Below are 12,353 nucleotides of genomic sequence, written 5' to 3' on the forward strand. Positions count from 1 at the left end.
AAATCGGGACATTAGAGAAATGGAGGGTAACTCAATCCTTCCAGGGGTCAAGAGACTGGCAAGAACCTCATATTCAGTAGTAACACATACCACACATTCACAGACTGAAAAACAAGCCCAGAACCTCTATTCTATTCTAATTAATAACTTAAGGGCTTTATTCAAGCATTGCAGAAGACTAAATGTACTTAGATACTGTCCAGACACGTCAGATTTCTTACACGCAACATTACAAGGCAAGCCCTTAAAAACTGCTGAAAACAAGTGCAGTGATTAACTACAAGCAGCTACTCATAACATATGGATAATAGATTTGTAAATTAATTAGTCCTGGATTAATACAATCACACACTGCATGCCCATATGCCAAGAGACCACATGATAGAAATATCACCAGCTTTTTTCTTTATGAACTTTTGGAAATCAGAAGAAGGAAATCCTCAAAGAAATTAATATATAGAAATCTGCACTAATAAAAGGTATTTGAACCTGGTTTTATTGCCATAAAGATTGAAAAAACAGCCTGAGACTGGCACTGCCTTCAGGTGTATGTTAGTGAGATTAACATTTCAGTTCCCACTGCCCATCTGTGTAGAATCACAGATTCATTAAGGCTGGAAAACAACTCCAGCCTTTGACCGATCACCACCTTGTCAACCAGACCATGGCACTAAGTGTCACGTCCAGTCATTTCTTGAACACCTCCAGGGAGGTGTTCATCATATCCACCATTCCACCACATCCCTGGGCAGCCTGTTCCAATGCCTGACAACCCCTTCTGAGAAGAAATTCTTCCTGATGTCCAACCCTGGCACAGCTTGAGACCATTTCCTCTGGTCCTGTTGCTCTTTACGTGAGATAAGAGGACAACCCCTACCTTGCTCTAACCTCCTTTCAGGCAGTTGTAGTGAGCAAGAAGGTCTCCCCTGAGTCTCCTTTTCTCCAGATTAAACACCTCCAGCTCCCTCAGCCACTCCTCACATGACTTACTCTCTAGACCCTTCCCCACCTTTGTTGCCCTTGTCTGGACATGCTCCAGCACCTCAAAGCCTGTGTTATTTTCGTATTTTGCTTTTCAGAATCAGACTTAAGGAACAACGCTATTTCTTTGTCAAAGCTCCATCTTACATTTAGACGTGAGCAAAAATACTGACCCAAAATTTGATCTCCCAGCACACAGGAGCAAGGAGCAGGCAGAATGAAGGGGCTTCGAGGGGATGAACAAGATGGGAGTTGAAGGCAGCAGGTCACAAGACAGACAAGAAACTGCTTCTTGCTGGAAGCAGGTGCACTCTGCTGGGACACATACATGAAGAATTTAAAGTGCACGAAATTGCAGCGATGACAGGTAGCAGCCTAAATCACCGTGGTGCCGCAACAGAGCATGTGAGCAGAGCCATTAATCACTGTATGACAAGTTGTAAATACGCCTGTCTGGGGTCTCAAGTGCTTCCCAGCCCAGTGCACGAAATTACACTTTGCTGCAGGGAAAAGGGCACTGCCTGTCCGAGTTCTGTCGGCGTCTCACGCTCCCCAGGAGGTCACAGGATCAGCAGGGCCGTGCGGAGCAAGCGGCGAACACACAGCACAGGATTCACAAGGCTTGTGGGGCAGCAGGATTCCATTTAACCTTTGAACACCACACACTAATAAACTACAGCTCCATACAGCACACTCGCTGTAAAAACACCCATCCCCAAACCTTTGTAACACTAACAGCTACTCCAGCAGCTAGAACCAGTTATGGAAGCAGTATGGAAAAAAACTACAATGAAGAGTGTTAGGGATGTCTGAGCAGGCACTTCAGGAGGAGGGAGCAGAGGAAAAGCCACCCGAGCTGCCTCTGGAGAGAAGTTTAAGGGAGTGAAGGAGAACACATGCACAAACCTCTCCTGTTGACTTGTAGTGTTTGGTCTGGCAGACACCAAGGCTGACAATATACTGTTTATTCATACAATCGTCATCTCCCCCGGTGTCTGCATCCCAAAGCTACAGAGTCACAGCAGCTTGCACTGGCAAGTTCAGCTACTCCACTTTTCATGTGCATCCTAGCACATTTTGATCTTGCAGTGATGTAACAGTGTTCTGTGTTCTGCACAGGACTGGCAGCTTGCTAATGGCATTCTCCTCGTACAGCCCAGGCCTCAGTCCACAGGTCACGAGGAAAGGCTGTGGTCAGGTTTGGCACTGGCATGCACAGATTTGACACTTGCAGGAGGCATGCTCACAGATGGACACCCAGTCCTGTCAGTGCACATAGTCCACATGCAAAGAGGGCATTAATCAAGCTTCTGTTTCCATCCAAGATCAACAGCTTAAGGCTGAATTGCTGCTTCTTGTCAGACCACACAAAGGTGTGGGTGTCACCGTGTTCCACCCACTCCTATCCCACAGGGGCTTGCTGAGTGTCTGCTCACGTGTTAAAATGAGTAAATCTGGAGCATGATTGTCTTATTAGGCATGTTCAATTCTTAGTCTACACTGGGGCCTGGTGACCTCTTTTCATTTCAGAGTATGTCTACCAGCAAGACTTTCTCTGGTCCTGTCAGTTCTCTCCTTTTGAAGAGCTCTAATGAACACAATATACTGTCCTTAGTCTCCCTAAAAACTTACTCCAGTGGATATGAAAGGTTGGGCATTATTTTAAATCTGTTTTGACTGAAGTCCAGGTACTCTCTGCAAAACCAAGGAATGTTCTCCTCTTCTTCCAGCTGTGGGAGGTACTACAGTAGTAACATTTGTCATGTTCAAGTTTACGTAAAAGGGACAGTGGGAGGCTGTCAGACATAGGAATTTTGCCCTCGATCATTTGCATCAGTGTCACAGATAAGGCAATGCAAAACCCAGACCCATGTTTTCAGGGGATTGTGACAAAAACTTGTGAAGCTGCTGCGATAGGCAAACAAACCTCCCCCTCATCTCCAGCACATCCTCTCCCTACCGACAGAGGTGCTACGGCCGTGCCTGCTCAGCCACCTTTACTGCACACATGGAAAGTTTGTTCTTTACTGTTCAGCAGCTGTTTCCGGCCGCGTTTGTGAAAAGTTACAGAATTTTGAAAACAACCCATCTCTGCCCGCAGCCGAGCACTGGAGTCTCGCACAGGCACCGCCGGGGAGCAGAGGTAGCAAGTTCATTTCCGTGTGCAGAGGTGGGGCTTTGTTTTCCTCACCGGAGCCACACTCAAGCTTTGCCCACAAAGGCAGCTGTCTTGGTATCAGCTCTGATGGGGAAAAAAAGGTCCTAAGGGGTAGCTTTGAAAAATCTGGTGCCACACTGAGCTGCTTGAGGGTCAAACGACCCGATGCCGCTGCTTTTTTGGTGGGAGGTTAATTCATCCTTTTGCTCTGAGGACACGTGGCTTTCAGCAATGAAGAGTCCACGGATGAGTCTGAGTGGATTAAGGTCCAAACAGATGATTGATCTGGGCAGAGCCTTAAATTAGTGCAGCAAACCTGTAAATAGGTAGAGACCGATGGGCTGAGAGTAACACCTCCTGTGCTCCTGTCTTGCCTGCTGCCTCCCCGCCTCGGAGGGAAATCTGTCAAAAGTCTTCTGGATGTTTTTAGCATGGGAGACAAAGCCTCATGTACTGTGCAGTCCAATTTATCAGGACAACATGAAGCCATTTCAGTAGCAGCGATCATAAACAAGCCAATGCATGCAGGGCACAGCGAGATTGAGTACAGTACAGAAACAAAGCTTTCCCAGTGATTAAGAGACATACCACCCACCAAGGCAGGGCTTACATCCACCAGCTGTATTGCACAGAGCCAGGGGAACTTAACCAAGTAATTATAAAGGAGCCCATATCTAGTTAAAATAAATGAAAAAAAAAAAAAAGGCAGGGGGAGGCAGGAACAGGGAAAGCACGCAAAACTGTACTCAAATCCTGAAGAACCAGTCAGAACAGGAAGCCACATTCTAAATTTGGTTATTTAAGCTGTCAAAGAGTATTTCTGTTTCCAGTTCCTGAGCAAAGAAATCAGACAAGTACAGGGGTAGGGTGATAAGCATCACTGAAAGAACAAACCCCTGCTTTTAAAGCCCGTTTGGTCAGCTGCCCATCAGGATCGATGATTAGGCTCCTTAGTTGAGAATTCAACACCTATTTTGCAATATTATCACTTCATTAAACCCTTCCCTCACCAACCCCACATCCAATCATTGTATAGTTTACTTATCAATAAATCTTAGAGGGTCTGACACAAAGAGGTCAATGCTCAATTACACCACTTTTACAGAGCCTGGAGCAAAGACGACTGAAGAGACCCGAGCGGTGCCACCAGGGGCAGGGAAAGGGACACAAGCAGCAACCGCTGGTCTCAACAAGCAACACCAGTGTTGGACAGGGGTAACATGCTGAGACACATCTTTTGCTGAAACACCTTGTGCCACAGCCACCTTCTCCTGCTTTCTGGAGAGCTGCCTTCCACGTGTATTCAACCAACTCCAGAGGCGCTTTAAGAAACCAGCTCTTCAGATGAAAAAAAACTACAATGTAAACTCCCTGCAATCACCTTGCTACTAAAAAATTAATCCAGACCCTTGCAAACTGCTACAGCACTGCTCTAAGTCCAGCATGAAGGAAACATGTCTGAAGGACTTCTGAAACCGTAAAATAGGTAACGTATTATTTCAGTGACCTATGGAAAAGAACCCCCCTCTAATTTTATAAAGGAATGTTTCTGATGCAAAGATACCAAAGAGCTGAACAGCAGTAAGCCCAGAAACTCTGGCTCAGATTATCAAAATACATTTAAGTGTCTGAAATCCACGAAACACTGAAAACTCTGAAGATTCCTGTTTAACTTTGAAGTCTCGTGAAGGTGCCCTACCAGGAAAGATCAGGAAAGGGAATTTTGGAGTTTCCCTTTCTATTTGCAACGGGAATCTTAAGATCCCTTTAGGGTAGAGCACCTGGCTCATGCTCAGCAGGAGACACAAGCATGTACGGAATCCTTTATGGCACCTCCTGGTCAGCCCCTCCTTTGTTAACCTTGGAAGAAGGAGCACAAGTGCAGGGGAGCAGCTGTTCTGAACTTTCTCTGTGCCAACCAGACCCTTTTGGCAGCGGAAGGATCAGACCCACCTTCACTTCTTTTACTTCCCAATTTGTCTTTGCCTTGTTCCTCATTCTCCTCCGTTCGTGCACTTAGAAAGACAAATTAAAATAAAACTTTTCATAAGCATTCCCGTTTGGAGCGAGCTCTCTATGTTTATCTGGTATTTTGGTAACTCAACAATACGAGTCTGCTCGATCCTTCAGCCTGAAGATCACACCTGAAGTCATCTCACACATTATCGTGATCCACAGGTATGTAATCGGACTGGACTGAACCTGTTGCAAGCACAATTGCACAGACCTTGCAGTGAACTAGCCCTGCAGATACCTCTTACTAATCCAATAAACCCAAATTTTACTGCCAGTTCTATAGCTTTGCTCACAAGTTTGGTGATAAAAGAGCTGGTATTCAAAAACGAAGGCCACAGACCCGCTGTAATAATCGTGCTGTGTGGCCCACAGAACTTTTTCTGGTGGTCAGCAGAGCTGGCAGATTACCAGAACCCTTCTTTATCTCAGTATTACACTCTCCCCAAGCAGCTGTAGTAAATGCCACAGAGAGGCTGAGCTGTCACTGAAAGGAAAGACAGGAAGATGGATTCAGGAAACACATTCTAAAGATAAGGTTCATACTACAGGAGCTTAGTAATCTCCAGCATGGATAAACACACTCTTTCCTGTACACCGCACACGGTCCCCTCTTACTCAAGATCTGGAGTTATCAAACTGTCTTGCACACCCATTAGAAGACTCAGCTACTGTTCAAGTACCAACAGAGTAAACGTTTGGCAGCTGCAGCAGCAAGCAAAGGCACCACAAGGAAGGTTTGGTTGCCAGAACTCACAGCGCATGGTTTTGGGAAGTGCCTCTTGTAACACCAGATAGGCTTTAAGGACAACCAGGAGTGTCAGGAGCACCAAATGGTGATGATACACATCTCCAAAAGTCACAGCAGTCGCAGGGTGCTGCAGTTCCACACGTCTCAGTGTGGAGTGTAAATGAGCCTTCTGAAGTGCAGTCAATTCGGTACCACAGAATCACCCCCCTCTTCCTCACGGGGACTCACACACATCTTACACCAGGTCTCAGTTTAAAAATCCAACAGGTTGGCTTAGAATTTATTGAGTTGTTACCCTGTACAAGGAAACGCATGCACCCATTCCACTTACTATCTGAAAAACAATTTTTATGCTGTTATAAACTATAAGCTCCTGCATCAGACTGTGGTCTTCCGCTCCTGCAACAAAGGTATTTACTCACAGCTTGAGACCTTGAGGCATCTTGGCACATCCCACTGTTATCATGGCAATAATCTGATTTGCTTTCCTTCCCAGTTCACTCCTGGAAGGAACTATTTTGACTAAAAAAAACAAACCAGAAGGTAAGAATACTTGGGCTGCAAAAGGTGTGGTTTTCTTTATAAATTGTATTTTAACACCACGCTCTTGCCCCCACTAAAAGAGGGGAGGACAAGCACCTTTTGAGAATATTTTCAGTTAACAAGCCCCAGATTTCAAGCAGGACCTAATTGCTTTCTATGGCACCTGAAGAGAACGACAGGCTCTTCACCTTTACCTGAGCAAATGGACTTTAGTCCAACCCAGTGCCAGGCCATAAAAGTTCAAAGAATCCCTCTGAAGTCCCCAGCAGCCTCACTAGGCAGTACAGCTCACCCAGTTTTATATGTAGCAGTTACTGAGCAGCCTCAACACCACATTTCAGCAACCAGAGCGGTTTCAAGGCACACAGAAGTGGTAAAATCGTGATGGTGTGGAAAACAGAGGCACCATTTAAAACATAAACCCAAAAAGCAACCGGCAGATCCTGACAGCAAATCCAACAGAGGCTGCAGCATCGCTGCTGCTTTGGGCCCGGAGATGTCGTTTGTCAGCAAAACAAAGATGCTGAATCCTTAAAACCTGGGCACAGAGCACGCAAAACCTGAATGTCAATACCTCAGTGGGTGTAAACACAACTCACAGCTCAATACATGTGCATTTTAGGTAAATTTTAACAACACTGGGATGCTGCAAAGAGACTGTAACACAGATGCTCCATTAAGAGTGTATTCAGCCTGGCAGCAGCATGTCTGGGGACAAGAGAGATGTGCAGGCCAGGCAGCTCTACAGCCTCCAGACAGCCTAATAAAAATGTCAGAAGATAGCTATGAAGGTAATAAATGTAATAAATAGATTGTTGAAGACATCTGCTTATGCAGCACTCTGTCTTAGTCCCGTTAGCCAAGAGTTAGACACCCAACAAGGACTGGCTTGATCAGGGACTCCAGAGCAAGAACTTGGATCCCTGTCAGGGCTTTGGGCATCTCACCCATAAACTGCAGGAATGGTCACAGCTACAGCCAGGCATGGAGACCCTCCTGGGCTTCCCCCAGAGCAGGGCCTGGATAAAAAATATTCCAGCAGCCAAGCTGGTTTTCACCTATTTGTTCAGCTTCAGGTATTGGCAGCATTAATTTACTGGGATTTTTATTAGCAGATAAAAATCTTTGTAGAAATTAGGTCCATGTTCACTGTACATAAGTACTTTCCTCATTAGGAAAGCAAACCATCCCTCTTTGCATCAACACAAAAGAGTTTGCCAGGAAGTGCCATTTCAAGCATCTTCCAAGGATGATTGCAGAGCACACTTTCAGAACCCTCTTTCTGCACTCTGATAGCTCTTTCCATCTTTTGAAGAAAAGCTTTAGGCAGATTCTGCTGAATCCCAAAGCAGAAAGCTCCTCGCTCCATAATGGTGCTGGCAAGTGCAGACTTGTTAGGTCATTTGACTGCTCTGTAGAGCAGGTTTAAGTTCAAACAACATTTTCACACAGTCCTCCCTAGTCTGCAAGACCCAAGTCCATGCAACCACAGGCCTCTGTGGTGTCAGATCTTAAACAGCTCCAGCACATCAGCAACTAGACAGATCATTTCATTTAGGCATGATGATGTTGATGTACTTCCTACATGTTTAAGCTCCTGTTTGGAATTCATTTCTCTGCCTCTCTGGAGGACATTTTAGACTGCTGCTCTTCAGAGCCTCAGCTCAACAAGCACTGGTCACTCCTGCTGTCCTGCTGCCAGGCTTTTCTGTGTGTTCCTCTTCATCTCAAAATATATCCCATATCTCATCAGGAAGAAAAGATATACAGCAGAAAACTAACACCAGAAGCTATCCAGAAGTTGCTAACCACAGGACTAGTGGAACATTTCTTTTGAAACAGCAATCCCTAGACTCTGCAGAGATGTGGGGACTCAGGAATGGAAATGAAGGCTCTATGCTTTGGTCTCCAGCTCACTCCCTTTCAAGCCTTAACACCTCTGTGCACCAGCATCCTATTGAGAAGTGATTTTATTAACCCAAACACACTTTCAGCACTACCACAGCAGCACTCCTGCATTCAGTGTCCAGTTAACAGGGTGAGTCTGGACGTGCCTGCTGCCGACCCGCTACACCGAGGCAGCGTGTGAGCACATTTTATGGGACTGCAGGAGACTAAAGGTCTCTCGTCAGAAGAATTTTACCCATAGCAAAGATCCCACCCCAAACACTGACCACTGACTGTAGCTGCAGCCAGGTCACCTCAGGAGAACTTCACCAGCCCAGCCTTGCCCAGGCAGGCAGTGAGGAATGTCAGGCTGCTGCAGAGCTCTGCCTTGGAGACACTGCAGCACCTTTCCTTTAAAGCCCAACTCACTCCATTGCCTTTTTACTGTCTGGATTTTTAATAGCTTCTACTTGCTATGTTCCTGGGGATTAGATATACTCAAGAGCTGTTTATAGGCATCTGCTGCTCCTCCACAGCAGGACTCCAGGTTCACTGCTTACCCCGTTTGACTCTATTATTTTTATCCTACTGTAATCAAACACATTTAACACCCACCCCCTTGTTTTGCCCAAGAAGGAGCTTGGTTTCAGTGAGCTTTCTGACCCCAGTAACAGAAGTCAGGGAGTTCAGATCACCACATCAACAGCAGGTTGTCATTTCCTACCGCAGGAAGTTATTTCAAATATATTAAAAAAAAAAAGCTCTTTTCAGACCTAACCTACAATTGTTGCTAAGTGCCCACAACAATTAAATAGCTCCCATCCCTTCCAATACATTATGTATACTGAGATCAAGTCATGAGTTGATCTTGTGACTGCTGGAAGGCCAAGAGTGAAATGAAAAATCGGAGTTTAGCCGAGTTCAATTTGAGCCTTCGGGAATTGTGCTTTCCAGCTTTCCTCTCAGTCATGAAAGCTGTAAAATGAAGAAACAGCAATTCTTAAATCATCATTTAAGGGTATAAGACTGAAGTAAACAGAGCAGTCACCTTCCCTGAGCCACACAATCACAGAACTACAGTGAAATCATGGGAATGTGCAACCAGGACAGCTTTTTCTTTTGTAGATTCATCCAAGTTGGCCCCAAACCCAAAGCCCAAATCTTGTTTAAGTATTTTAAATGCTAGATATTATGGCTTCTGTTACTACCTACTCACACAAACAACATTAAGCAAAGAAATGTAACAGCCAGAGAGCTCATAAAGGGAAAACCATTTCACCTTCACTTCCCCTTTACTCCCTCTGGAGGGAATCTTAAGCCTTTCATAAAATCTGACTGCAACATTTTAAGCCAAGAAAGTGCTCCTGCCATTGGAGAAGTCACTTGATATATACAATTTTTACTTTTATTAAGTTTAGCTGAAATAATTCTTTTGAAGGCTTAGAGGAAAGGAGACAAAGCTTACAAGACTCCAAGAAATCTTACTCTTCAAACTGTAATTACGTTATAAAAATCAGCATTAATACTTGTCACCCTTCAGTCAGCTGAGTTTCAATGTTGGTTTTTCCTGAAGCAACTGAAATCAGTGTTTACAAAAGGTGAACATCTCCCTGCAAAACAACCCCATTTAAAAATAAATCCCTGCAAATTCTCAGTGTTGTCCTAAATTTGGAGCAGATGTTGGACTACCTGCATCAGTAGCAAATATCCACATGGTATTTAAGCAGCAGGTGCCCATGTGGCACTGGATCCCCCTTGAGGGCAACAGGGACTTTTTAACCAGAGAACAAGAGTTCAGTAGTGTGGTTATGCCTCTCAGAATATTCTGATGATGGACCAAATCCTGAGAAACAACACAGGACACTGGAGGGAGCTAAGGAACACCACAACCAGGATAGAAGCAAAGTCTCCCCATGCACAGAGAAGTGGAGTATCACTGTTCTATTCAGAGCATGTCTGCAGGCAAACACCCCTTTTCTGAATGGAAACAACAGTCTGGAGAATATGTTCAATGACATCTTTGAAAGCTGTTCTGTATATATATAAATATATATATATATGTGTGTGTGTGTGTGTGTGTAATCTGACTTCTTCCATTTCCTGCTGCAGCAACCTCCTTACTGGGAGCATCATTCAGGCCACAGCCAAATCTGTTTTTCAGTGTTCACACAGGACAGTTGTGCAACATCAACATCAGGCAGAAAACGATGGGTGTTTGCAGAACATGCCAGAAAACCACAAAACCCCCTGTGGAACATTTCACACAGGGAGGTATCCTCGAGGACTCTCGTGAACCTCAAGTGACAATCTTACCTTCTGGGCTGGGACCGGCATTCTTCTTCCCCACTGTCTGCCTCCTGCACACACAAGGAAAGGAGAAAGTCATTAATATGCTTTAATATATGCAGGAAACAAAGACTTGCATTTCACTGGTTTGATTGTATAAGGCAAGGGAAACTCTCCCTGCCTCTGCATGCAGCTGTCACTAGAGAAGAACTCACTTTCAGCTCAGCTGTCACTTCATGTTCTTTCAAAACCCTTTTAAAAACTCAACTCTACAGGAATTTTTGCCCCTGCAGGATTTTGCCTGTTTTTGCATGGACTTCCAGTGACCCCTGCCAAACAAGGCGAGCCAAGAGCCAAACACATAGTTCACTTCTGGGCAAAAACTCTGGGTTTCTTATTACCTTTATGGAGATCATATTAATTCATAGTCCAGTGTCAGCAATCAAGTGTAAAAATCCACAAAACCAGCAAGTAATAAACCTGACAAATAGGACTGGCTGAGCACAGATAGACTAGAAAGGCGAAATTTGACACATTATGCTGCTTTAGATGAGAAATTAATATGCATAATCTCTAATGTGCTGTGGAATTTTACTAGGCCTACCTAGCCCAAAGCAATACCTCAGCAGAGAGATCTCAGCAATTAATTCTGCTTCACAGCACATTTACATATGCACTGCCAGGCACAGGAGATGGGGTACAGGATCGATTTTATTAGTGAGAACTTACTATGTATGTGCAGGTCTGCAGAACAAAACCATTTTAAAACACACCAAGGGTTCAATCAGGGCAGGGGCATCCCATGGAAACCAGAGTTCAGCACAGGGTGACACAGGAAGCAAAGAGAGAATTTTGCTCCTCCTGGTTGCTCTGGGCTTCCCTCCCACAGGTCTCCTCTCCAGTGGAGTGATCAGCTTTTCAAGCCACGAACCAGCAAGCAGGTGGTTGCAAGAGACCTGTGTCACAACGATGGTGTTTGACACAAGGATGGAGCTGGATTTACACCGACACGGTGACAGTGCTCTCCTCCCCAGAACTGCCCCTGCAGACTCCTCCTCAGTGGGCTCTGATAACCTTCTCCAATGAACAACTCCAGGGGAGACTATACAGCTCTTTTGAGAAGGGAAACTATCCTTTTCTTCCTCTTCAGTTTGCTTCAGGAGGGCGGTTTGGAAGATGCTCCACACGCATACGCTGCTTTCTGTTTTATGTACCATGGCACACAGACAGAAACTAAGGAAAGGAGTGTAAGGGATCTCATGGACTAGGGGAAGGCTGTGGAATGAGATAAATGTCAATTCCAACTGCAGTCAGTGGAAAAAGGAAATGAGAAACTGCATGTCCCTCAGCCAGTGTTTCAGCCCCACCAAAGAGGACCTGCTGCCCAGGGCAGGAGGGGAAGGGAAGCACCAGGAGAGGGAAAGATTCTGGAATAGACACATTGAAAAAAACCTACAGAAACTAACACATAGAAGCGTCAAGCTCAGAAAAGGGGAGGAGTGGAAAAGTTCAGTTTCCGCAAGATAATGGTATCAGCAGGTGCTTTTTTCCTGAGAATCTTTTGAACTACATTTTTTGTGCTTACTGGAGACAAAGGTCCCATTCAGTTCACTTTTTAATACAGTTAAATGCAGGTGCTCCTGCTGGATGTTCTATTTCACTCTTACTTAAATGATCTGGGTCTATGAGATATAAGAATGACTAGAAAATACTGCTTGCTACTGCTCATCTAAG

General features: G+C 45.0%; 1 protein-coding gene across 2 annotated transcripts in view; it reads right to left on the minus strand.

Annotated features, from left to right (window-relative positions):
- The window catches only part of SSH2 (slingshot protein phosphatase 2), a 95,211-nt gene that overhangs the window by 54,360 nt on the left and 28,498 nt on the right, over positions 1-12,353 (minus strand). For both annotated transcript variants that reach the window (XM_032707669.1, XM_032707671.1), the window contains exon 2: positions 10,647-10,690. In XM_032707669.1, the coding sequence (XP_032563560.1) occupies positions 10,647-10,690 (44 nt within the window). The remainder of the gene's footprint in view (positions 1-10,646; positions 10,691-12,353) is intronic.

This window comes from Chiroxiphia lanceolata, chromosome 20 (genome assembly GCF_009829145.1).
Source record: "Chiroxiphia lanceolata isolate bChiLan1 chromosome 20, bChiLan1.pri, whole genome shotgun sequence".
Lineage (NCBI taxonomy): Eukaryota > Metazoa > Chordata > Aves > Passeriformes > Pipridae > Chiroxiphia > Chiroxiphia lanceolata.